At 52.4% G+C, this 27,032-nt stretch overlaps 1 protein-coding gene across 2 annotated transcripts in view; it reads left to right on the top strand.

Moving 5' to 3' along the window:
• The first annotated feature begins 794 nt into the window (after nt 1-794).
• The window catches only part of fdft1 (farnesyl-diphosphate farnesyltransferase 1), a 31,278-nt gene continuing 5,040 nt past the window's right edge, over nt 795-27,032 (top strand). The window contains exons 1-4 of one of the 2 annotated variants that reach the window (XM_063055366.1): nt 795-1,110; nt 10,527-10,624; nt 10,768-10,951; nt 20,679-20,807. In XM_063055366.1, coding sequence (XP_062911436.1) covers nt 1,018-1,110; nt 10,527-10,624; nt 10,768-10,951; nt 20,679-20,807 — 504 coding nt within the window. In that variant the 5' untranslated portion in view covers nt 795-1,017. Of the gene's footprint in view, nt 1,111-3,425; nt 3,882-10,526; nt 10,625-10,767; nt 10,952-20,678; nt 20,808-27,032 lie in introns of those variants that run through there. The other variant, XM_063055367.1, reaches the window with a different exon arrangement.

A 27,032-nucleotide genomic window follows, 5' to 3' on the forward strand; every position in this document is an offset into this window, starting at 1 on the left:
CTTCCTATGACGCTCTGTGCTGCATCTCGGAGGAATGAGTCTCTAGCTGAATGTACTCCTGTGCCCACCCAGTACATTATGTAGTGGATGGGAGATATTGTCCAAGATGGCATGCAACTTAGACAGCATCCTCTTTTCAGACACCACCGTGAGAGAGTCCATTTCCATCCCCACAACATCACTGGCCTTACGAATGAGTTTGTTGATTCTGTTGGTGTCTGCTACCCTCAGCCTGCTGCCCCAGCTCACCACAGCAAACATGATAGCACTGGCCACCACTGACTCGTTTGCAAGACATTTTGGTGCAATAATGATAATGAGGTATAGTTGCTGCTGTGCTTTCTTCAACGTGTTGAGCCCATGAAGGCAGACATAAACATTTAGGATTTTAGTGGAATGTAGAGCAAGAAGGCAGTTCGGACACGGGCGCTGCACCCACACCAAGTGGACGGTATATGGTCAATTGGGAACAGAAGAGACTTTGGGCTGATTGGCCTCCTATGTTGTCCATCTATGTTATTGACTACTTCTGTGAACAGTTAAATGAGAGTTTCCGGTGATTTCCGAGGACCCACTGGGACCCTGGTTGAGTATTTGAGATGCGCCGATATTATTGTATTTACGGCCGAGGCGGCGATGAGCCGATGCGAGCTCTTCGCTGATTGGCTGCGAGGCGAGACGGGCTCTGCTCTGTCGCTTTTCTAATTGGCTGACACTTCCTGGTCCGAGGCGGTTCTGTCCAATCACGGTCGCTGTTGCAAGTGAGGCCACACCTGAACCTTGTCCGGGCTTCGCGGTTGCCCCGACAACAGACGAGGCTGGAGCCGATTTCCATCCCGGAGACCGGGAGCCGGGGAGCTGGGAGAACGGGGACGGGGACCCGGGGAGGGACAGCGTATCCGAGCAGCGGGACGGCAACCCCAGCGGACGGGAATTCAGATCCCAGGTGAAGGATATCGCAGCCCGGGTGGGTACCCGCGGGGGTGCGAAGCTGCGGGAGCCGGGTCACTCGGTGTAATGGATTTACTGCGGTCGCTCGGACACCCGGAGGAGCTACTGAATCTGATCAAATACAAACTGGGACCCGGGTCCAGCGCCCACTCGAGGGCGGTGAGTACAAACCCGCGGGAGCCGGAATCGTAACCCCGAACTCAGCTCCCGGATCCCTTACCCCAACCCCAAACCTCCTCCCGGTTCCCTTACCCTGATCCCAACCCACCTCCCTGTTCCCTTACCCTGACCCTGACCCAAACCCACCTCCCGGATCCCTTGCCCTGACCCCAACCCACCTCCCGGTTCCCTTACCCTGACCCCAACCCACCTCCCGGTTCCCTTACCCTTACCCTGACCCCAACCCACCTCCCGGTTCCCTTGCCCTGACCCCAACCCACCTCCCGGTTCCCTTACCCTGACCCTGACCCAAACCCACCTCCCGTATCCCTTACCCTGACCCCAATCCACCTCCCGGATCCCTTACCCTGACCCTAACCCACGTCCCGGTTCCCTTACCCTGACCCTAACCCACCTCCTGGTTCCCTTACCCTGACCCTGACCCCAACCCACCTCCCGGTTCCCTTACCCTAACCCCAACCCACCTCCCGGTTCCCTTACCCTGACCCCGACCCACCTCCTGGATCCCTCACCCTGACCCCGACCCACCTCCCGGTTCCCTTACCCTAACCCTGACCCTGACCCACCTCCCGGTTCCCTTACCCTGATCCTAACCCACCTCCCGGTTCCCTTACCCTGAACTTGACCCTAACCCATCTCCCGGTTCCCTTACCCTGACCCTGATCCACCTCCCGGTTCCCTTACCCCGACCCTAACCCACCTCCCGGTTCCTTGACCCTGACCCACCTCCCGGTTCCCTTACCTTTACCTTTAACCTGACCCCAACCCACCTCCCGGTTCCCTTACCCTGACCTTGACCCTAACCCACCTTCCGGTTCCCTTCCCTGACCCTAACCCACCTCCCCGATCCCTTACCCCGACCCTAACCCCATCTCCCGATACCCTTACCCGGACCCTACCCCCGACCCCAACCCTAACAACCCATCGTCACCACCCTCTCAGGACTTTTACTCACTTCCCCACACCCTCACATTCTCTCCCCTCTTCCTCCCCACCCCATCTGTAGACCCTCACAGGATAATTTCATAATTTCTGCGAGGCGTCCGGATGGCGTGGCTCCCGTGGGGCGCCTGTAGTAGTTGACGAGCATCTTTGAGGATGTGCCGAATTTTCAGACTGAAATTCTGCACATGTTCATTCGTCTGTGCATGGGTGCAGAGCAAATCCCCAGAACAGCAGCATTGCGGCTATAATCAGATACAGGTTCATTATCACCGGCATCTGTCGTGCAGCAATACCAGACAAGGCATAAAACCCACTAAAATACCCTCGAGGATCGAAACAGATGCTGCCTGACACTTTGAATAGTTGCCTCTCCGACTGGAGGCCTGTGACTAGTGGGGTGCCACAGGAATCGGTGCTGGGTGCGTTCTTTCCCATCTATATCAACAAACTGGATCATGGTGTGGTTAACTGGATCAGCACCCCAAGACTGGACAGCACGAGAAAATTTACAGGGTGTTGCCGGGACTGTAGGAGCTAAATTATAGGAAATGTTGAATAAGTTCGAACTTTACTTCCTGGTGTTTATAAGATCGAGGGGAGATTTAATAGAGGTATATGAAATGTTGAAGACTATAGACAGGGTAAATGCAAGCAGGCTTTTCCCACTGAGGTTAGGTGGGACTAAACCAGGGATCATGGGTTAAGGGTGAAAGGTGATATGTTTATGGGGAACATGAGGGGAAACTCCTTCACTCAGAGGGTGATGAGAATGTGGAACAAGCCGCTGGCACAAGTGGTGCATGCAAACTCGATTTCAACATTTAAAATCATAGTCCTAGAAAAGTCAGTACAGAAACAGGCCCATGCAAACCAAGCTGAAGCATTTAAACTGCCCACTCCCATCGATCTGCATACCGCTACTTCCACACCCTCTGAGTGAACAGGTTTCCCTTAAACTTTTCACCTTTCACCCTTAACCCACGTGTACCAAGATAAAGTGAAGGGTGAGTTCCCCCAGGATTTTGTGTGTGTTGCTTAGATTTCCCGCATCTGCAAATCTTTTCTGGTTTGTGATGGTGAACAGGTGTTTGTGCAGACTTCACCATGTACATAGTTACTATTAGAAAACTATTAGTTACTGAAAGAAAACTAGGATGCAGTTACAGAGAGAGCAGTGCGGCTCGACTGTGCGAGGGCCAGGATCAACTACAACGAGGAACTTGTCACTTTGTCTGTAGTTTAACGAGTCCGTGGAAGTTTCTTACCGTCTCGTCAGAGTACGAGCTCTGTGATTGGCTGACCATTCATATTGTGATTGGCTAGCTGGGTTCGTTGTGGGGAGTGTAGGCGTGTTTCCGTGCACTGATTGGCCGGACCATTCAGGAGGTTTGTTATTGGCGAACTGCGCGCACTGCGAGCTCAGTGATTTGCTGTCTGTGTCCACCGAGAACTGTGATTGGCTGGTCGGAGGTGCGCGGAGCCCCGTGTTTGTTGTCTGCGTGTTTTTGGCGTGGAGGGAGTGTCCGAAGACGGCCTGCGCGGGTCGGGTCGGCATGTACTGTGCAGCCCGCGGCGCCTGGCCTCTGGCCCTGCGTGCTGTGCAGTGTGACTCCCGCCGCACCGCCCTGCCCCAGCCTCGCCTCCTCCTCTGCCCCTGCCCCTGCCAGAGGAGCCCGGCTCTGGACAGGCTGTCCTCGGCACCCTGCCTCTCCTGCTGGGCACGTCGAACAGCAGGGAACGGGCCAGCCCGGCCGAGCACCTCTCCTAGAAAGGCGTTCTTCTCAGCAGCCTCGCTGTCCTCCGAGGTACGGCCGCAGGGCAGGGGCGATGGTGGGAGATGTGTCACCCTGTGCTTCACAAAGCGGGTGTGGCAGACAGGGTCCTGTGTCTGGTGGGAGATGTGTCACCCTGTGCTTCCCACAGCGGGTGAGGCAGACAGGGTCCCGTGTCCGTGTCAGGGCTGTTCCAATGATACGTTGCCTCCCATGTGTCAGGGTCACGGATGTCTTGGATCGGCTCCACAGCATTCTGAAGGAGGGTGAGCAGCTGAAAGCCTTGGTACCTATTGGCACCCGTGACCAGTAGGTAAGGTTTTAGTGAGCTAGGTAGAAACCTAAAAAGCATGCCATCCAGGGGAGTAATATCTGGATTGCTGCCTGTGCCATAAGCCAGTGAGTGTAACAATAGGATAACTTGACAGGTGAAAGCGTGGTTGAGGAACTGGGGCAGGGGTTCAGATTTCTGGATCGTTAAGATCTCTTCTGAGCAAGGTATGACCTGTGATTTCCTTGCAGGCAAGTTTGCCAGATATGTTTGGAGAGTTTTTTTCTGGAAATGGGGAGGGTGGGTGACAAGTTATTGGTTAATTACTGTTAAATGTACCTAGATACAGTGAGGAGCTTGTCTTGCAAACTGTTCACAGATTAGATCATTAATATTGCATTGAAGTAGAACAAGGAAAAAGCAATAACAATATTGATGAGAGGCGTGGATCATGTGGAGAGTCAGAGGCTTTTTCCCAGGGCTCAATTGACCTGCACGAGAGGGCACAGTTTTAAGGTACTTGGAAGTAGGTACAGAGGAGATGTCAGGGGTACGTTTTTTTTTACACAGAGAGTGGTAAGTGTGTGGAATGGGCTGCCGGTGATGGTGGTGGAAGCGGAAACGATACAGTCTTTTAAGAGACTCCTGGATGGATATATGGAGCTTAGAAAAATAGAGGGCCTTGGGTAACCCTAGGTAATTTCTAAGGTAAGTACGTGTTTGGCACAGTATTGTGGGCTGAAGGGCCTGTGTTGTGCTGTAGGTTTTCTGTTTCTAATGTAGAATAAAGTGTAAAAGTTACCGAGAAAGTGCCGCGCTGGTAAATGATAAAGTGCAAGGTCATATGAGGTAGATTGTGTGTATTGCTCTAGCTTTCCAGCATTTGCAGAATTTCTTGCGTCTGCCAGTCAGAATGCTGTCCATGTACATCTGTAGAAATTTGCAAGGGTTTTTGATGATGGGGATGGTGGAAGGGAGAAGAGTGGGGCAGGGCATGGAGGGATGGAGTGAGGGGTGAGCTCCCTGGGACCAGGGTCCAGATATTGCTCAGACCATCTACTGTGTATCAGAGCTTAGAGTCACAGAAACAGGCCCTTTGGCCCATCTAGTCCATGCTGAATCCATTTAACCTGCCAACTCCCATTGACCTGCAGCGTCCATAGCCCTCCATACCCTGACATCTCCAAACTTTGCTTAAACGTTGAAATCAAGCTCGCATGCATCACTTGTGCTGGCAGTTTATTCCACACTCACAGGAAAGTTTAAATTCTTCTCTGGTTCCTTAGAATACCTTCCAACAACTAATATCAGATACCAATTTTCCCAGTAATTTCCTCAAAAAGCTCTTAAGATTGGTTAGACATGACCTATCACACATGAATCTATGCTGACTATCCTTAATCAGACAATATCTATCCAGATGCTTATATATCGGGTCCCTTACAATATCTTCCAATAACTTTCCCGCAAATGATGTCAGACTCACTAGCCCATAATTTCCTGGTTTCTCTTTAGAGCCTTTTTAAACAACGGAACAACACTGGCTATCCTCCAATCCTCTGGTACCTGCCCTGTCACTAAGGATGTTTTAAATATCTCTGCAAGGGCCCCAGAAATTTCCGCACTTGCCTTCCACAGAGTCTGAGGAAACGCTTGTCAGGCTCTGAGGATTTATCTACCCTGATTTGCCTCAGGATGGCAAACGCTTCTTCCTCTGTAATCTATACAGCGTCCATGAAGTTATTGCTGCTTTGCCTCTGTGTCCATTGCCTGAGTAAATACAGATGCAAAAAAATTTATTTTAGATCTCCCTCCTCTCGTCTGGCTCCATTCTAATCTTCCAAAGGAACAATCTTGTCCCGTCGAATCTTTTTGCCCTTAACATATCTGTAGAATCCCTTAAGATTCTCATTCACCTTGTCTGCTAGGGCAATCTCATGCCTTCTTTTAGCCACCTGATTTCTTTCTTAAGTGTTCTCTTGCATTTCTTATCTTCCATAAGCAGCTCATTTGTTCCTGCTTGCCTATCCCTGCTATGCACCTCCTTTTTTTCTCTCTTAATGAGGTGAGGGCCTCAAGATCTTTTAAAAACCAAGATTTCCTAAACCTGTTATCTTTACTGTTTATTTTGACAGGCACAAACAAACTTGTTTCTCTCAAAATTTCACTTTTGAAGATCTGCCACTTACCAGGTACATCTTGCCAGAAAACAGCCTGTCTTAATCCACAGTTGCCAGATCCTTTTTGATACCATCAAAATTGGCCTTTCTCCAATTTAGAATATCATAGAACATAGAATAGTACAGCACAGTACAGGCCATTCGGCCCACAATGTTGTGCTGACCCTTAAACCCTGCCTCCCATATGACCCCCCACCTTAAATTCCTCCATGTACCTGTCTAGTATACCTGTCCCTTAAACTTCACTAGTGTATCTGCCTCCATCACTGACTCAGGCAGTGCATTCCATGCACCAACCACTCTCTGAGTAAAAAACCTTCCTTTAATATCCCCCTTGAACTTCCCACCCCTTACCTTAAAGCCACGTCCTCTTGTATTGAGCAGTGGTGCCCTGGGGAAGAGGCGCTGACTGTCCACTCTATCTATTCCTCTTATTATCTTGTACACCTCTATCATGTCTCCTCTCATCCTCCTTCTCTCCAAAGAGTAAAGCCCTAGCTCCCTCAATCTCTGATCATAATGCATACTCTCTAAACCAGGCAGCATCCTGGTAAATCTCCTCTGTACCATTTCCAATGCTTTCACATCTTTCCTATAGTGAGGTGACCAGAACTGGACACAGTACTCCAAGTGTGGCCAAACCAGAGTTTTATAGAGCTGCATCACTACGTCGCGACTCTTAACTTCTATCCCTCAACTTATGAAAGCTAACACTCCATAAGCTTTCTTAACTACCCTACCTACCTGTGAGGCAACTTCCAGGGATCTGTGGACATGTACCCTCAGATCCCTCTGCTCCTCCACACTACCAAGTATCCTGCCATTTACTTTGTACTCTGCCTTGGAGTTTGTCCTTCCAAAGTGTACCACCTCACACTTCTCCGGGTTGAACTCCATCTGCCACTTCTCAGCCCACTTCTGCATCTTATCAATGTCTCTCTGCAATCTTCGACAATCCTCTACAACACCACCAACCTTTGTGTTGTCTGCAAACTTGCCAACCCACCCTTCAACCCCCACATCCAGGTCGTTAATAAAAATCACGAAAAGTAGAGGTGTCAGGGCCGATCCTTGTGGGACACCACTAGTCACAATCCTCCAATCTGAATTACTCCCTCCACCACCACCCTCTGCCTTCTGCAGGCAAGCCAATTCTGAATGCACCTGGCCAAACTTCCCTGGATGCCACGCCTTCTGACTTTCTGAATAAGCCTACCGTGTGGAACCTTGTCAAATGCCTTACTAAAATCCATGTAGATGATATCCACTGCACTACCCTTATCTATATGCCTGGTCACCTCCTCAAAGAACTCTATCAGGCTTGTTAGACACGATCTGCCCTTCACAAAGCCATGCTGACTGTCCCTGATCAGACCATGATTCTCTAAATGCCCATAGATCCTATCTCTAAGAATCTTTTCCAACAGCTTTCCCACCACAGACGTAAGGCTCATTGGTCTATAATTACCTTAGTAAGGCTCACTATCCCTACTACCTTTTTTGAACAAGGGGACAACATTCGCCTCCCTCCAATCCTCCGGTACCGTTCCCGTGGACAACGAGGACATAAAGATCCTAGCCAGAGGCTCAGCAATCTCTTCCCTCGCCTTGTGGAGCAGCCTGGGGAATATTCCGTCAGGCCCTGGAGACTTGTCCGTCCTAATGTATTTTAACAACTCAACACCTCCTCCCCCTTAATATCAACATGCTCCAGAACATCAACCTCACTCATATTGTCCTCACCGTCATCAAGTTCCCTCTCATTGGTGAATACCGAAGAGAAGTATTCATTGAGGACCTCGCTCACTTCCACAGCCTCCAGGCACATCTTCCCACCTTTATCTCTAATCGGTCCTACCTTCACTCCTGTCATCCTTTTGTTCTTCACATAATTGAAGAATACCTTGGGGTTTTCCTTTACCCTACTCACCAAGGCCTTCTCATGCCCCCTTCTTGCTCCCCTCAGCCCCTTCTTAAGCTCCTTTCTTGCTTCCCTATATTCCTCAATAGACCCATCTGATCCCTGCTTCCTAAACCTCATGTATGCTGCCTTCTTCCACCTGACTAGATTTTCCAACTCACTTGTCACCCATGGTTCCTTCACCCTACCATTCTTTAGCTTCCTCACCGGGACAAATTTATCCCTAACATCCTGCAAGAGATCCCTAAACATCGACCACATGTCCATAGTACATTTCCCTGCAAAAACATCATCCCAATTCACACCTGCAAGTTCTAGCCTTATAGCCTCATAATTTGCCCTTCCCCAATTAAAAATTTTCCTGTCCTCTCTGATTCTATCCTTTTCCATGATAATGTTAAAGGCCAGGGAGCGGTGGTCACTGTCCCCCAGATGCTCACCCACTGAGAGATCTGTGACCTGACCCGGTTCGTTAACTAATACTAGATCTAGTGTGGCATTCCCCTAGTCGGCCTGTCAACATACTGTGACAGGAATCCGTCCTGGACACACTTAACAAACTCTGCCCCGTCTAAACCATTGGAACTAATCAGGTACCAATCAATATTAGGGAAGTTAAAGCCATCCATGATAACAACCCTGTTATTTTTGTACCTTTCCAAAATCTGCCTCCCAATCTGCTCCTCGGTATCTCTGCTGCTACCAGGGGGCCTATAGAATACCCCCAGTAGAGTAACTGCTCCCTTCCTGTTCCTGACTTCCACCCATATTGACTCAAAAGAGGATCCTGCTACATTACCCACCCTTTCTGTAACTGTAATAGTATCCCTGACCAGTAATGCCACCCCTCCTCCCCTTTTTTCACCCTCTCTATCCCTTTTAAAGCACTGAAATCCTGGAATATTGAGAATCCATTCCTGCCCTGGTGCCAGCCAAGTCTCTGTAATGGTGACTACATCATAATTCCATGTATGTATCCAAGCTCTCAGTTCATCACCTTTGTTCCTGATGCTTCTTGCATTGAAGTACACGCACTTTAGCCGTTCTACCTTACTACCTTTACACCCTTTATTCTGCCTCTCTTTCCTCAAAGCTTCTCTATATGTTAGATCTGGCTTTACTCCATGCACTATACTTGCAGTTCTCGCATGACCTTTATCCTCCTCCACCTCACTATCTGCTCTAACACTCTGGTTCCCCTCCCTCCTCCTTCAGCCCCTCCAGCTCTGTCACATCGAAAACAACGGGGCTCTGGCGTATTCAGCCCCTCCTGCAGTCAAGCCTCACCAATGGCCACAATGTCATAATTCCAGGTGTTGATCCATGCCCTGAGCTTTTCTGCCTTTCCTACAATCCTAATGTGTAGGGTTTTTGATGATGGGGTGGGTGGAAGTGAGAGGAGAGGAATGGAGTGAAGGGAGAACTACCTGGGGCAGCTGCTGTCTGCTGTCTGTCAGAGCTGAGACTCAGAGCTTAAGGCATAGGAGTGATATTATACCATTCAGCCCTGGGAGGATGAACCCTGGGCGCCCTCCCAAGACTATGGTCAACATGCTCAACATTAACGGCGTGGCTAATGTAGATGAACTAAACACACTGATGAGGGAGAGGGAGAAATGGAGAGTCCATCATCGTGCCCGACGCCAGCCCCCTAGGCCTGAGTCGATGTAGTAGTAGTAGTCCATGAAGAAGAGCATCTTGGTGGATTTATGATACCTCTCAACCTTTTCTCCTGCCTTCTCCAAGTGACCTTTTTTTTGTGCTGAATATTGAAAGGCCTAGATCGACTGGATATGGAGAGAATGTTAATCAACAGCCTATCAACCTCCACTTTAAACATATCCAGTGACTTGGCCTCTGCAGCCGTCTCTGGCAATGAATTCCACAGATTCACCAGCCTCTGGCTAAAGAAATTCCTCCTCATCTCCGTTCTAAGTGGACATCCCTGTTTTCTGAGGTTCAGAATCCACTATCTGGCCTTTCAATATTCCATAGGTTCAATGAGTCCAACCCCCATTCTTCTCAGCTCCAGAAAGTACAGACCCAGAGTCATTCAACAGTCCTCATACTTTAACCCCTTCATTCCTGGAATCATTCTTGTGCATCTCCTCAATACCAACACATCTTTTTTAGATACAGTCTAAAACTGCTGATAATACTCTGTGTGGTCTTACAAAGCCTCAGCTGTGGTTTATGTGTGTGGGGTGTGGTGGGGAAGGGGTGTGGGCAGGGGTTAGCAGGTCCAGGCTGGGGAAGGTGCAGGTTGTGAAGCAGCTGGGCGGTGATGTGATGTATTTGTTTTCCAGGACTCGATAAGTGAGACGTTGAAAACATGCTACATATACCTGAACCAGACCAGCCGCAGTTTTGCTGCCGTTATTCAAGCTCTGGATGGAGACTTGAGGTGAGGTTTCTGGTAGGCTGAGCGAAGAGAGCAGGTGCAGCCTGCACCCGTGAGGGCTGTCTTGGGCAGAGGGAACAGAGTTAGTGGGATTGCTGGGACTGAGCCAGCCTCCGTCTTGGACTAACTCTGCTCTCTCTCCACAGGCAGGCAGTGTGCATCTTCTACCTGGTACTGCGGGCTCTCGACACGGTGGAGGATGATATGTCCATTCCTCTGGAGGAGAAGGTGCCCATGTTACAGAACTTCCACACCTACCTGTACCAGCCCGAGTGGAGGTACAGCCAGAGTCAGGAGAAGGACAGCCAGGTGCTCCAGGATTTCCCCTCGGTGTGTATTCTCTGCCCCCCTCCCCTCCATGTCCTGCCGGTGTGTGCCCCCCAATCCCAGAATACCCACCCTTACTGCCCCTCCCTCTGCTAATATGTCCACTGGCGAGTTGTGGAGGTTGTCGTAGGCTCTTTTGGGATATTGACAGGATGTAGAGCTGGGTTTAGAAGTGGCAAATGGACTGATGCACTTTGGAATGTCAAAGCTGAAAGACATTGCAAATTTGAAGGCAGAATGCAGGATTAATGGCAGGGTTACTAACTGTATGCAGGAACAGATTAATGGCAGGGTTACTAACTGTATGCAGGAACAGATTAATGGCAGGATTACTAACTGTATGAAGGAACAGATTAATGGCAGGATTACTAACTGTATGAAGGAACAGATCGCGGTCGTCGAGCACCTCCGCTCCGTCCGCCACAACTGACAGGATCTCCCGGTAGCCACCTACTTCAACTCTGCTTCCCACTCCCATTCAGATATGTCCATACATGGCCTCCTCTACTGCCATGATGAGGCTAAACTCAGGTTGGAGGAGCAACACCTCATATACCGTCTAGGTAGTCTCAAGCCCCTTGGTATGAACTGTTACGTTATCGGCAACAATGAATATTAATCGAGACGGTTTATATAAAAACAACCAAACATTTATTAAACACGTATAAACGATAGGGAAAAAAAACAAAGGAAAACTTTAACCGGAGGTTAACAGATACGCAGCTGTTCACCAACTTGCCACTCGGCTCTGGTTCTTAAGGCGTTAAATGTGAAAACAGTTCTTAAAGCGATACAGCTAGATATAGTTCTTAAAGCGATAACTTTGAAAGTCTAACAGTTTTACACATTCAATTGGGAGAGACTTCTCTGGAGAACGATTTCTTCACCGACACACCTTTACTGCTGGTTCTGTCCACAGGATTCCCGATGTCGAAAATAAACAGTTTAAATTGACTGACCTTAAATTCCTTTAGAGAGAGAGCACCTTTTTGCATGAACTCTTTGCGCTATTGCAAGAGTTATCTCAATGCAGGTTCTCTTCAACGAAGACTCAATAAGGTCGATCCTTTATTAAACTGCCACCCGATGCTGACTTCTCTCGATCCTTCACTTTGATGAATTCTTCACTCTCCCTTCAAAACTGTCGGAATTGAGTAAATTGGTACTTCCAGCCACAAATTTCCAGTTCAATAATACAAATCTTGTAAGAGAACGCACCTTCCGTTTTAAAAATGAAACTGCGTCGCAAAAACAAACACACAACAGAAATGGAGGCACAACACATTCTATCTGGAAATCTACAAACACAAAAACCAACTGCGTTACCTGAGTCGACCTTTATATAGTCACGGGACACAGGTCATCACGTGACCTCACATCGGCGGGAAAATCAGATCAGGTGACCTCCAAAAGACCATTACATCATTCTCACAAAAAAAACAGATCTCCTTGAGCATGTAACAGAACATAAAATTCTTCAACTTCCGGTAATTCCCTCCCCCTCCTTCCCCTATCCCTATTTCACTCTGCCCCCTCCCCCAGCTGCCTATCACCTCCCTCATGGTTCTGCCTCCTTCTACTACTCATTGTGTTTTCCCCTATTCCTTCTTCACCTTTCCTGCCTATCACCTCCCTGCCTCCTTTCCCCCACCCCTTTATCTTTCCCCTTACTGGTTTTTCACCTGGAACCTACCAGCCTTCTCCTTCCCACCCTCCCCCACCTTCTTTATAGGGCCTCTGCCCCTTCCCTCTTCAGTCCTGACGAAGGGTTCTGGCCCGAAACGTCGACTGATCATTTCCACGGATGCTGCTCGACCTGCTGAGTTCCTCCAGCGTGTTCTGAGTGTTGCTTTGACCCCAGCATCAGCAGAGTATTTTGTGTTTATCCTCTCCACATTCACTCTATCTGTGTCGTCTAGTCCTAGACACCTGCACTATAGGAAGCATCCTCTCCACATCCACTCTATGCTGGCCGTTCAATATTCAATAGGTTTCAATGAGATTTCCCTCCCCCCCCCCCCAACCTGCAATTCTTCTAAATTCTGGTGAGTACGGGCCCAGACCAATCAATTACTACTCATTTGATGAGCCTTTTATTCACAGAACCATTTTCATGAACCTCCTCTGAACCTTCTCGAATGTCAACACATCTCTTCTCAAATATAGGTCCCAAATCTGCTCATAATGCTCCAAGTGAGGCCTCACCAGTACCTTAGAAAGTCTCAGCATTACATTCTTGCTTTTATATTCTGGTCTTTGCAAAATAAATGTTAACTTTGCATTCGCCTTCCTCACCACTGACCTAACCTGCAAATAAACCTTCAGGGAATCCTTCAGAGGGACTCCCAAGTCCTTTTGCACCTTGGATTTTTAAATTTTCTCCCCGTTTAGAAAACAGTCTATGCTTTCAGTCTCTCTATCGAAAGTGCATGACCATACACTTCATGATACCGTACTACAGCTGCCATTTCTTTACCCATTCTTCTAATCTGTTCAAGTACTTCTGCAGCCTTCCTGATTCCTCAATACTACCTGCCCTTCCACCTATGAGGTTGTATAAGGCATTGGTGAGGCCGAATCTGGAGTATTGTGTTCAGTTTTGGTCACCAAATGACAGGAAGGATATAAATAAGGTTGAAAGAGTGCAGAGAAGGTTTACAAAGATGTTGCCGGGGCTTGAGAAACTCAGTTACAGAGAAAGGTTGAATAGGTTAGGACTTTATTCCCTGGAGCGTAGAAGAATGAGGGGAGATTTGATAGAGGTATATAAAATTATGATGGGTATAGATAGAGTGAATGCAAGCAGGCTTTTTCCACTGAGGCAAGGGGAGAAAAAAACCAGAGGACATGGGTTAAGGGTGAGGGGGGAAAAGTTTAAAGGGAACATCGGGGGGGGCTTCTTCACACAGAGAGTGGTGGGAGTATGGAATGAGCTGCCAGATGAGGTGGTAAATGCGGGTTCTTTTTTAACATTTAAGAATAAATTGGACAGATACATGGATGGGGGTGTATGGAGGGATATGGTCCGTGTGCAGGTCAGTGGGACTAGGCAGAAAATGGTTTGGCACAGCCAAGAAGGGCCAAAGGGCCTGTTTCTGTGCTGTAGTTTCTATGGTTCTATGGTTCTATCTTCATATCGCCTGAAAACTTGGTCACAAAGCCATCAATTCCGTCATCCAAATCATTGATATACATTTCATAAAGAAACTGTCCCAACACCGACCCCTGCGGAATACCACTAGTCAATGGCAGCCGATCAGAAAAGGCTCCCTTTATTTCCACTCTTTGCCTGCTGCCAATCAGCCGGTACTCTATCGATGCTAGTGTCTTTCCTATAATACCATGGGCTCTTAAGCAGCACCTTGTTAAAGGTCTTCTGAAAATCCAAGTACACAACATCTACTGACTCTCCTTTATCTATCCTGCTGGTTGTCTCCTCAAAAGATTCAGCTCCCTAAACAATATACATCAAAGTTGCTGGTGAACGCAGCAGGCCAAGCAGCATCTATAGGAAGAAGCGCAGTCGACGTTTCAGGCCGAGACCCTTCGTCAGGACTAACTGAAGGAAGAGTGAGTAAGGGATTTGAAAGCTGGAGGGGGAGGGGGAGATGCAAAATGATAGGAGAAGACAGGAGGGGGAGGGATGGAGCCGAGAGCTGGACAGGTGATAGGCAGAAGGGGATACGAGAGGATCATGGGACAGGAGGTCCGGGAAGAAAGACGGGGGGGGGGTGACCCAGAAGATGGGCAAGAGGTATATTCAGAGGGACAGAGGGAGAAAAAGGAGAGTGAGAGAAAGAATGTGTGCATTAAAAAGAGTAACAGATGGGGTACGAGGGGGAGGTGGGGCCTAGTGGAAGTTAGAGAAGTCAATGTTCATGCCATCAGGTTGGAGGCTACCCATACGGAATATAAGGTGTTGTTCCTCCAACCTGAGTGTGGCTTCATCTTTACAGTAGAGGAGGCCATGGATAGACATGTCAGAATGGGAATGGGATGTGGAATTAAAATGTGTGGCCACTGGGAGATCCTGCTTTCTCTGGCGGACAGAGCGTAGATGTTCAGCAAAGCGGTCTCCCAGTCTGCGTCAGGTCTCACCAATATATAAAAGGCCACATCGGGAGCACCGGACGCAGTATATCACCCCAGTCGACTCACAGGTGAAGTGATACCTCACCTGGAAGGACTGTTTGGGGCCCTGAATGGTGGTAAGGGAGGAAGTGTAAGGGCATGTGTAGCACTTGTTCCGCTTACACGGATAAGTGCCAGGAGGGAGATCAGTGGGGAGGGATGGGGGGGACGAATGGACAAGGGAGTTGTGTAGGGAGCGATCCCTGCGGAATGCAGAGAGAGGGGGGGAGGGAAAGATATGCTTAGTGGTGGGATCCCGTTGGAGGTGGCGGAAGTTACGGAGAATAATATGTTGGACCCGGAGGCTGGTGGGGTGGTAGGTGAGGACCAGGGGAACCCTATTCCTAGTGGGGTGGTGGGAGGATGGAGTGAGAGCAGATGTACGTGAAATGGGGGAGATGCGTTTAAGAGCAGAGTTGATAGTGGAGGAAGGGAAGCCCCTTTCTTTAAAAAATGAAGACATCTCCCTCGTCCTAGAATGAAAAGCCTCATCCTGAGAGCAGATGCGGCGGAGACGGAGGAATTGCGAGAAGGGGATGGCGTTTTTGCAAGAGACAGGGTGAGAAGAGGAATAGTCCAGATAGTTGTGAGAGTCAGTAGGCTTATAGTAGACATCAGTGGATAAGCTGTCTCCAGAGACAGAGACAGAAAGATCTAGAAAGGGGAGGGAGGTGTCAGAAATGGACCAGGTAAACTTGAGGGCAGGGTGAAAGTTGGAGGTAAAGTTAATAAAGTCAACGAGTTCTGCATGCGTGCAGGAAGCAGCGCCAATGCAGTCGTCGATGTAGCGAAGGAAAAGTGGGGGACAGATACCAGAATAGGCACGGAACATAGATTGTTCCACAAACCCAACAAAAAGGCAGGCATAGCTAGGACCCATACGGGTGCCCATAGCTACACCTTTAGTTTGGAGGAAATGGGAGGAGCCAAAGGAGAAATTATTAAGAGTAAGGACTAATTCCGCTAGACGGAGCAGAGTGGTGGTAGAGGGGAACTGATTAGGTCTGGAATCCAAAAAGAAGCGTAGAGCTTTGAGACCTTCCTGATGGGGGATGGAAGTATATAAGGACTGGACATCCATGGTGAAAATAAAGCGGTGGGGGCCAGGGAACTTAAAATCATCGAAAAGTTTAAGAGCGTGAGAAGTGTCACGAACATAGGTCGGAAGGAATTGAACAAGGGGTGATAAAACAGTGTCGAGGTATGCAGAAACGAGTTCGGTGGGGCAGGAGCAAGCTGAGACAATAGGTCGGCCAGGACAGGCAGGTTTGTGGATCTTGGGTAGGAGGTAGAAACGGGAAGTGCGGGGTGTGGGAACTATAAGGTTGGTAGCAGTGGATGGGAGATCCCCTGAGCGGATAAAGTCGTTGATAGTGTGGGAGACAATGGCCTGGTGCTCCTTAGTGGGGTCACGATCGAGGGGTAAATAAGAGGAGGTATCCGCGAGTTGTCGCTCTGCCTCGGCAAGGTAGAGGTCAGTACGCCAGACTACAACAGCACCCCCCTTATCAGCGGGTTTAATAATAATGTTAGGATTAGTGCGGAGGGAGTGGAGAGCAGAGCGTTCCGAAGGAGTGAGGTTGGAATGGGGACAAGGTGCGGTGAAGTCGAGACGGTTGATGTCCCGTCGGCAGTTGGCAATAAAGAGATCCAGAGCAGGCAGAAGACCAGAGCGGGGTGTCCATGAAGAAGAGGAGGGATGAAGACGGGAGAAGGGGTCATCGGTGGGGGTGGAAGAGTCCTTGCCGAATACACTCAGGTTGGAGGAACAACACCTTATATTCCGTATGGGTAGCCTCCAACCTGATGGCATGAACATTGACTTCTTTAACTTCCGCTAGGCCCCACCTCCCCCTCGTACCCCATCTGTTACTCTTTTTAATGCACACATTCTTTCTCTCACTCTCCTTTTTCTCCCTCTGTCCCTCTGAATATACCTTTTGCCCATCCTCTGGGTCACCCCCCCCCCCCCGTCTTTCTTCCCGGACCTCCTGTCCCATGATCCTCTCGTATCCCCTTCTGCCTATCACCTGTCCAGCTCTCGGCTCCATCCCTCCCCCTCCTGTCTTCTCCTATCATTTTGCATCTCCCCCTCCCCCTCCAGCTTTCAAATCCCTTACTCACTCTTCCTTCAGTTAGTCCTGACGAAGGGTCTCGGCCTGAAACGTCGACTGCGCTTCTTCCTATAGATGCTGCTTGGCCTGCTGCGTTCACCAGCAACTTTGATGTATGTTGCTTGAATTTCCAGCATCTGCAGAATTCCTGTTGTTTGCTCCTTAAACAATTCCAGTTCATTGCACAAAACGCAATCCAGAGTAGTTGATCCCCCAGTGGGCTCAAGTACAAGCTGCTCTAAAAAGCCATCTTGCAGATATTGTACAAACTCTCTCTCGGTATCCAGCAGCAACCTGAAATCCCCTTTCATAACATTGCCCTTTTGATGTGACTTTTCTGACTCCTGTTGTAATTTGTAGTTCACATCCTGGCTACTGTGTGGAAGCCTGCATAGAACATCTTTTAGTCACAAGCAGGAGAAAATCTGCAGATGCTGGAAATGCAAGCAAGCACACCTTTCCCTTCCCCATTCCCCACTTTCTGCCTGTCCATTTGTCCCTCCCCACTGATCTTCCTCCTGGGATTTATCCTTGCAAGCAGAACAAGTGCTACACCTGCCTTTACATCTCCTCCCTCACCACCATTCAGGGTTCCAAACAGTCCTTCCGGGTGAGGCAACACTTCACCTGTGAGTCTGTTGGGGTCATTTACTGTGCTTGGTGCTCCTGGTGTGGCCTCCTGTATATCAGTGAGACCTGACATGGATTGGGAGACCACTTCACCGAGCATCTACGCTCTGTCCATGGGATCTCCCAGTGGCCACCCATTTTAATTCTACTTCCCATTCCCATTCCGACATGTCCATCCATGACCTGCTCCACTGTTGTGATGAAGCAACACTCAGGTTGGAGGAACAACACCTTATATTCCATCTGGGTAGCCTCCAACCTGATGGCATGAATATTGACTTCTCTAACTTACAGTAATGCCCCCCCCTTCACCATTCCCAATCCCCCTTTCCCTCTCTCACCTCATCTCCTTGCCTGTCCTCTCTTATCAGATTCCCCTTCAGCCCTGTATCTTTCACTGGGAAAGAACTTCCCAGCTCTTTACTTCACCCCTCCTGGTTTCACTTATCACCTTGTGTTTCTCCCTCCCCACCCCCACCTTTTAACTCTAGTCCTCAGCGTTTTTCTCCAGTCCCGCTGAAGAGTCTCGGCCTGAAACGTTGACTGTACTCTTTTCCGTAGATGCTGCCTGGCCTGCTAAGTTCCTCCAAAATTTTGTGTGTTTCTACATCTTCCGATCCGATGTTACCGCTTTCTGATGATTTTTTTCTCTTTTTATGGAGCCACCCCAACCCCTCTGCCTTCCTGCCTGTCCTTTCGATACGATGTGTATCCTTGGACATGAAGCTCCCAACTATAATCTTTCAGCCATTACTCAGTGATGCCCACATCGTCATACCTGCCAATCTCTAACTGTGTGACAAGAGGTTCATCTACTTTATTCTATATGCTGTGTGCACTCAAATATAACCCCTTCGTCCAGTATTTGTCTCTTTTTGATTCCCCTCTCCATGTTACACTGCAACTCATTCCTTGAACTGCAATTTTGCCCAATGATCTGACAGTCTCACTACACGTAGTCTCTGCTTGTAAACCAACAGCTCCATCCTTAGCCCTATCACTCAGTTTCCCACCCCCTTGCCAAATTAGTTTAAACCCTCCCCGAAAGTTCTGGCAAACCTGCCCAAAAGGATATTGGCCCCCTCTGGTTCAGATGTAACCTGTTCCTTTTGTACAGGTCATACCTTCCCCAGAAGAGATCCCAACGATCCACTAATCTGAACCCCTGCCCCAGTTCTTCAGCCAAGCATTCACCTGCCAAATCATCCTATTCTTACCCTCATTGGCACATGGCACATGGCACAAGCAGCAATCCAGAGATAACTACTTTTCAGCATTTACCTAGCTCCCTGTCTTCTCCTCAGGACCTTTTCCAATCTATGTCATTGGTTCCCATATGTACAAAGACTTCTGGCTACTCCCCCTCACCCTTTAAGATGTCATGGACCCAAGACTGTGCCAACTGGGAGGCAACATGCCATCTGGGTATCTCTTATCGTGTCCACAGAACCTCATGTCTACTCCTGTAGGCCGAAGGGCCTGTAATGTGCTGTAACTATTCTATGTTCTGTAACTATGGAATCTCCGATCAACACTACAGTCCTCTTCTTCCCCTTTCCCTTTTGAGACACAGCACCAAACTTAGTGCAAGAGACATGGTTGCTGTGGCTCCCCCCGCTAGGTCATACCCCTCTTATGTTTATTATTGAGAGGAACGGGCTGAGGGATACTCTATACTGGCAGTCCAATTCCCTTCCCTCTTCTGACAGTCAACCTGCCTCCTGTAACTTAGGGGTGACTACCTCCCTGTAACTCTGATCTATTATCTTCAGTTTCCCATACGAGCCGAAGGTCATCAAACTGCAGCTCTGGTTCATTAACACGTTCTTTGAGGAGCTGCAGCTCAGTGCACCTGGTGCAGATGATATTATCCGGGAGGCAGACATCTCCCAGAATTCCCACATTTCCCACATTCCATTGTACTTGGGTTTTCAGAAGACCTTTGACAAGGTGCCGCATATGAGGCTGCTTGGCAAGATAAGAGCCCATGGAATTACAGGGGAGTTACCAGCATGGGTGGAGCATTGGCTGATCGGCAGAAAACAGAGAGTGGGAATAAAGGGATCCTATTCTGGCTGGCTGCTGGTTACCAGTGGAGTTCCACAGGGGTCGGTGTTGGGATCGCTGCTTTTTACGATGTATGTCAATGATTTGGACTATGGGGTTAATGGGTTTGTGGCTAAATTTGCTGATGATACAAAGATAGATGGAGGAGCAGTTAGTGTTGAGGAAACAGAGAGCTTGCAGAGAGACTTAGATAGTTTCGAGGAATGGGCAAAGAAGTGGCAAATAAAATACAATGTTGGAAAGTGTATGGTCATGCGCTTTGGTGGAAGAAATAAATGGGCAGACTATTATTTTAGATGGGGAGAGAATTGAAAATGCAGAGATGCAAAGGGATTTGGGACTCCTTGTGCAGGAGCCATTCTCACTGTTCGGACTCTGTACACGACACAGACCCTGAAGCCATTCTCACTGCTTAGACTCATCTCTAACAGATGAATAATGACACCAGGAGCATTGATGTACTGTGGGGGGTTAAGCTGCCTGACAGTCGGTGGACAGTGAACAATGTGTATGGTGCCTTGCCCTCATAGCTCAGGGCATTGGGTATGAGAGCCTGTGATGTGTGTTGTACTCTATGAATCATTTGCCGACAGCTTTGGAGTACTGTGTACAGTTCCTGTCGCTCTATTGTAGGAACGCCGAGAGGTTCACAAGGATGTTGCCTGGGAGGCGTCTCTCTCTGAGCAAGAGTCACCCACGCAGAGTCTCTCTGCCATATAACTCTACTGTCTGATTTCCTCTCGGTCTCACTCACTTTCTCTCTCTCTCTCTCTTTTTCCCTGAGCTAGATTTCACTGGAGTTCCGTTCCCTGGCCAAGGTTTACCAGGATGTGATCGCTAATATTTGCCACAGGATGGGATTGGGAATGGCGGAATTCTTGCAGAGAAGAGTGGAGTCAATTAAGGAATGGGACACGGTAAGGATGAACGAGCTGTGAACGTCAGGCCTCTGGATGTATTCTGTATTTTCCTCATTCGGGTCGGTGATCGGGACTGAGGGAATTTGGTGAAGAAACAACCCAGAGATGGGTGAGGAAAGCTCTCTGACATGATGAGAGTCTGGGGTCTGGATGACACTGGAGGTGAGCTGATGTCAGTGATTGGGAAGGAGATGGATACGTACTTGAAAGGATGTTCGATGTCATTCGGGATAATTAACGCAGAGGCTGATGGGGTCATGATTCGTCACAGCATCACAGGTTATGGGGAGAAGGCAGGAGAATGAGGTTGAGAAGGATGATAAATTAGCCATGACAGATTTGACAGAGTAGACCGGCTCAGCTGAACGCCTAGTTCTGCCCCGATGTTTTCCATTCCTACGGTTTGATGCCAGCGGGCAGTGTTGGGGACCAGCTAGATTCCGTTTTCTATAGGGACAGAGTAGACTGCTGCAGTGATGGTGTAATGCTGCCTCTGCCTGTACTGAGGGTATGTGCCCAATGGGATCTCCGAGGGGGGTGAGTGTGGGCAGCGAGTGTGTCTCCCCGAGGGGTGTGAGTGTGGGCAGCGAGTGTGTCTCCCCGAGGGGGGTGAGTGTGGGCAGCGAGTGTGTCTCCCCGAGGGGGGTGAGTGTGGGCAGCGAGTGTGTCTCCCCGAGGGGTGAGAGTGTGGGCAGAGAGTGTGTCTCCCCGAGGGGGGTGAGTGTGGGCAGTGAGTGTGTCTCCCCGAGGGGTGTGAGTGTGGGCAGCGAGTGTCGCCCGGAGGGGTGTGAGTATGGGCAGTGAATGAGTCTCCCCGAGGGGTGTGAGCGTGGGCAGCGAGTGTCTCCCCGAGGGGTGTGAGTGTGGGCAGCGAGTGTGTCTCCCCGAGGGGGGTGAGTGTGGGCAGCGAGTGTGTCTCCCCGAGGGGGGTGAGTGTGGGCAGCGAGTGTGTCTCCCCGAGGGGTGAGAGTGTGGGCAGAGAGTGTGTCTCCCCGAGGGGTGAGAGTGTGGGCAGTGAGTGTGTCTCCCCGAGGGGTGTGAGTGTGGGCAGCGAGTGTCGCCCGGACGGGTGTGAGTATGGGCAGTGAATGAGTCTCCCCGAGGGGTGTGAGCGTGGGCAGCGAGTATGTCTCCCCGAGGGGTGTGAGTGTGGGCAGCGAGTGTCTCCACGAGGGGTGTGAGTGTGTCTCCCCGAGGGGTGTGAGTGTGGGCAGCGAGTGTCTCCCCAAGGGGTGTGAGTGTGGGCAGCGAGTGTCTCCCCGAGGGGTGTGAGTGTGTCTCCCCGAGGGGTGTGAGTGTGTCTCCCCGATGGGGGTGAGTGTGGGCAGCGAGTGTCTCCCCGAGGGGCGTGAGTGTGGGCAGCGTCTCCCCAAGGGGTGTGAGTGTGGGGAGCGAGTGTGTCTCCTCGAGGGGTGTGAGTATGGGCAGTGTGTTTGCCCTCCCGAAGGGTGTGAGTGTGGGCAGTGTGTTTGTCCCCCCGAGGGGGGTGAGTGTGGGCAGCGAGTGTCTCCCCGAGGGGAGTGAGTGTGTCTCCCCGAGGGGTGTGAGTGTGGGCATCGTGTGTGTCTCCCCGATGGGGGTGAGTGTGGGCAGCGAGTGTGTCTCCCTGAGGGCTGTGAGTGTGGGCAGCGAGTGTCTCCCCGAGGGGCGTGAGTGTGGGCAGCAAGTGTGTCTCCCCAAGGGGTGTGAGTGTGGGCAGTGAGTGTCGCCCGGAGGGGTGTGAGTATGGGCAGTGAATGTGTCTCCCCGAGGGGTGTGAGTGTGTCTCCCCGAGGGGGTGAGTGTGGGCAACGAGTGTCGCCTGGAGGGGTGTGAGTATGGGCAGCGAGTGTCTTCCCGAGGGCTGTGAGTGTGGGCAGCGAGTGTCTCCCCGAGGGGTGTGAGCGTGGGCAGCGAGTGTCTCCACGAGGGGTGTGAGCGTGGGCAGCGAGTGTCTCCACGAGGGGTGTGAGTGTGTCTCCCCGAGGGGGTGAGTGTGGGCAACGAGTGTCGCCCGGAGGGGTGTGAGTATGGGCAGCGAGTGTCTTCCCGAGGGGGGTGAGTGTGGGCAGCGAGTGTCTCCCCGAGGGCTGTGAGTGTGGGCAGCGAGTGTCTCCCCGAGGGCTGTGAGTGTGGGCAGCGAGCGTCTCCCCGAGGGGTGTGAGTGTGGGCAGCGAGTGTGTCTCCCCGAGGGGGGTGAGTGTGGGCAGCGAGTGTGTCTCCCCGAGGGGTGTGAGTGTGGGCAGCGAGTGTGTCTCCCCGAGGGGGTGAGTGTGGGCAGCGAGTGTCTCCACGAGGGGTGTGAGTGTGTCTCCCCGAGGGGTGTGAGCGTGGGCAGCGAATGTCTCCCCGAGGGGTGTGAGCGTGGGCAGCGAGTGTCTCCACGAGGGGTGTGAGTGTGTCTCCCCGAGGGGGGTGAGTGTGGGCAGCGAGTGTCACCTGGAGGGGTGTGAGTGTGGGCAGCGAGTGTCTCCCCGAGGGGTGTGAGTGTGGGCATCGTGTGTGTCTCCCCGATGGGGGTGAGTGTGGGCAGCGAGTGTGTCTCCCCGAGGGGCGTGAGTGTGGGCAGCGAGTGTGTCTCCCCGAGGGGTGTGAGTATGGGCAGCGAGTGTGTCTCCCCGAGGGGTGTGAGTGTGGGCAGCGAGTGTCTCCCCGAGGGGAGTGAGTGTGTCTCCCTGAGGAGTGAGAGTGTGGGCAGCGAGTGTGTCTCCCCGAGGGGTGTGAGTGTGGGCAGCGAGTGTCGCCCCGAGGGGTGTGAGTGTGGGCAGCGAGTGTCGCCCCGAGGGGTGTGAGTGTGGCAGCGAGTGTGTCTCCCTGAGTTGTGTGAGTGTGGGCAGCGAGTGTCTCCCTGAGGGGTGTGAGTGTGGGCAGCGAGTGTCTCCCTGAAGGGTGTGAGTGTGGGCAGCAAGTGTCTCCCCGAAGGGTGTGAGTGTGTCTCCCCGAGGGGTGTGAGTGTGGGCAGCGATTGTGTCCCACCGAGGGGTGTGAGTGTGGGCAGCGAGTGTGTTTCGCCCGAGGGGGGTGAGTGTGGGCAGCAAGTGTGTCTCCCTGAGGGGTGTGAGTGTGGGCAGCGAGTGTCTCTCCGAAGGGTGTGAGTGTGGGCAGCGGCTGTGTCCCACCGAGGGGTGTGAGTGTGGGCAGTGTGTTTGTCCCCCCGAGGGGTGTGAGTGTGGGCAGCGAGTGTCTCCCCGAGGGGTGTGAGTGTGTCTCCCCGAGGGGGGTGAGTGTGGGCAGCGAGTGTCTCCGCGAGGGGTGTGAGTGTGGGCAGTGTGTTTGTCTCCCCGAGGGGTGTGAGTGTGGGCAGCGAGTGTCTCCCCGAGGGGTGTGAGTGTGGGCATCGTGTGTGTCTCCCCGATGGGGCTGAGTGTGGGCAGCGAGTGTGTCTGCCTGAGTTGTGTGAGTGTGGGCAGCGAGTGTCTCCCTGAGGGGTGTGAGTGTGGGCAGCGAGTGTCTCCCTGAAGGGTGTGAGTGTGGGCAGCAAGTGTCTCCCCGAAGGGTGTGAGTGTGTCTCCCCGAGGGGTGTGAGTGTGGGCAGCGATTGTGTCCCACCGAGGGGTGTGAGTGTGGGCAGCGAGTGTGTTTCGCCCGAGGGGGGTGAGTGTGGGCAGCAAGTGTGTCTCCCTGAGGGGGGTGAGTGTGTCTCCCCGAGGGGTGTGAGTGTGGGCAGCGAGTGTGTCCCACCGAGGGGTGTGAGTGTGGGCAGCGAGTGTGTCCCCCCGAGGGGGGTGAGTGTGGGCAGCGAGTGTCTCCGCGAGGGGTGTGAGTGTGGGCAGTGTGTTTGTCTCCCCGAGGGGTGTGAGTGTGGGCAGCGAGTGTCTCCCCGAGGGGTGTGAGTGTGTCTCCCCGTGGGGTGTGAGTGTGGGCATCGTGTGTGTCTCCCCGATGGGGGTGAGTGTGGGCAGCGAGCGTGTCTCCCTGAGGGCTGTGAGTGTGGGCAGCGAGTGTCTCCCCGAGGGGAGTGAGTGTGTCTCCCTGAGGAGTGTGAGTGTGGGCAGCGAGTGTGTCTCCCCGAGGGGTGTGAGTGTGGGCAGCGAGTGTCCCCCTGAGGGGTGTGAGTGTGGCAGCCAGTGTGTCTCCCTGAGGGGTGTGAGTGTGGGCAGCGAGTGTCGCCCCGAGGGGTGTGAGTGTGGGCAGCGAGTGTCTCCCCGAAGGGTGTGAGTGTGGGCAGTGTGTTTGTCTCCCCGAGGGGTGTGAGTGTGGGCAGCAAGTGTGTCTCCCCGAGGGGTGTGAGTGTGGGCAGCGAGTGTCTCCCCGAAGGGTGTGAGTGTGGGCAGCAAGTGTGTCTCCCCGAGGGGTGTGAGTGTGGGCAGCGAGTGTCTCCCCGAAGGGTGTGAGTGTGGGCAGTGTGTTTGTCTCCCCGAGGGGTGTGAGGGTGGGCAGCAAGTGTGTCTCCCCGAGGGGTGTGAGTGTGGGCAGCGAGTGTGTCCCACCGAGGGGTGTGTGTGTGGGCAGCGAGTGTGTCCCCCCGAGGGGGGTGAGTGTGGGCAGCGAGTGTGTCTTCGAGGGGTGTGAGTGTGGGCAGTGTGTTTGTCCCCCCGAGGGGTGTGAGTGTGGGCAGCGAGTGTCTCCGCGAGGGGTGTGAGTGTGGGCAGTGTGTTTGTCTCCCCGAGGGGTGTGAGTGTGGGCAGCAAGTGTGTCTCCCCGAGGGGTGTGAGTGTGGGCAGCGAGTGTCTCCCCGAAGGGTGTGAGTGTGGGCAGCAAGTGTGTCTCCCCGAGGGGTGTGAGTGTGGGCAGCGAGTGTCTCCCCGAAGGGTGTGAGTGTGGGCAGTGTGTTTGTCTCCCCGAGGGGTGTGAGGGTGGGCAGCAAGTGTGTCTCCCCGAGGGGTGTGAGTGTGGGCAGCGAGTGTCTCCCCGAAGGGTGTGAGTGTGTCTCCCCGAGGGGTGTGAGTGTGGGCAGCGAGTGTGTCCCACCGAGGGGTGTGTGTGTGGGCAGCGAGTGTGTCCCCCCGAGGGGGGTGAGTGTGGGCAGCGAGTGTGTCTTCGAGGGGTGTGAGTGTGGGCAGTGTGTTTGTCCCCCCGAGGGGTGTGAGTGTGGGCAGCGAGTGTCTCCGCGAGGGGTGTGAGTGTGGGCAGTGTGTTTGTCTCTCCGAGGGGTGTGAGTGTGGGCAGCGAGTGTCTCCCCGAGGGGTGTGAGTGTGTCTCCCCGTGGGGTGTGGGCAGCGAGTGTCGCCCGGAGGGGTATGAATATGGGCAGTGAGTGTGGGCAGCGAGTGTCGCCCGGAGGGGTGTGAGAATGGGCAGTGAGTGTGTCTCCCCGAGGGGTGTGAGTGTGGGCAGTGAGTGTGTCTCCCCGAGGGGTGTGAGTGTGGGCAGCGAGTGTCTCCCCGAGGGGTGTGAGTGTGGGCATCGTGTGTGTCTCCCCGATGGGGGTGAGTGTGTCTCCCTGAGGGCTGTGAGTGTGGGCAGCGAGTGTGTCTCCCCGAGGGCTGTGAGTGTGGGCAGCGAGTGTGTCTCCCCGAGGGCTGTGAGTGTGGGCAGCGAGTGTCACCCTGAGGGGTGTGAGTGTGTCTCCCCGAGGGGTGTGAGTGTGGGCAGCGAGTGTGTCTCCCCGAGGGGTGTGAGTGTGTCTCCCCGAAGGGTGTGAGTGTGGGCAGCAAGTGTGTCTCCCCGAGGGGTGTGAGTGTGGGCAGCGAGTATGTCTCCCCAAGGGGGTGAGTGTGGGCAGCAAGTGTGTCCCCCCGAGGGGGGTGAGTGTGGGCAGCGAGTGTCTCCCCGAGGGGTGTGAGTGTTGGCAGCGAGTGTGTCCCCCTGAGGGGTGTGAGTGTGGGCATCGTGTGTGTCTCCCCGATGGGGGTGAGTGTGGGCATTGAGTGTGTCTCCCCGAGGGCTGTGAGTGTGAGCAGCGAGTGTGTCTCCCCGAGGGCTGTGAGTGTGAGCAGCGAGTGTGTCTCCCCGAGGGCTGTGAGTGTGGGCAGTGAGTGTCACCCCGAGGGGTGTGAGTGTGGGCAGCGAGTGTGTCTCCCCGAGGGGGGTGAGTGTGTCTCCCCGAGGGGGTGAGTGTGGGCAGCGAGTGTGTCCCCCCGAGGGGGGTGAGTGTGGGCAGTGAGTGTGTTTCCCCGAGGGGTGTGAGTGTGGGCAGCGAGTGTCTCCCCGAGGGGTGTGAGTGTGTCTCCCCGAGGGATGTGAGTGTGGGCAGCGAGTGTGTCTCCCCGAGGGGGTGAGTGTGGGCAGCAAGTGTCTCCCCGAGGGGTGTGAGTGTGGGCAGCGAGTGTGTCTCCCCGAGGGGGGTGAGTGTGTCTCCCC

The sequence above is a fragment of the Mobula hypostoma genome, chromosome 8, assembly GCF_963921235.1.
Source record: "Mobula hypostoma chromosome 8, sMobHyp1.1, whole genome shotgun sequence".
In the NCBI taxonomy this organism is placed as follows: Eukaryota; Metazoa; Chordata; class Chondrichthyes; order Myliobatiformes; family Myliobatidae; genus Mobula; species Mobula hypostoma.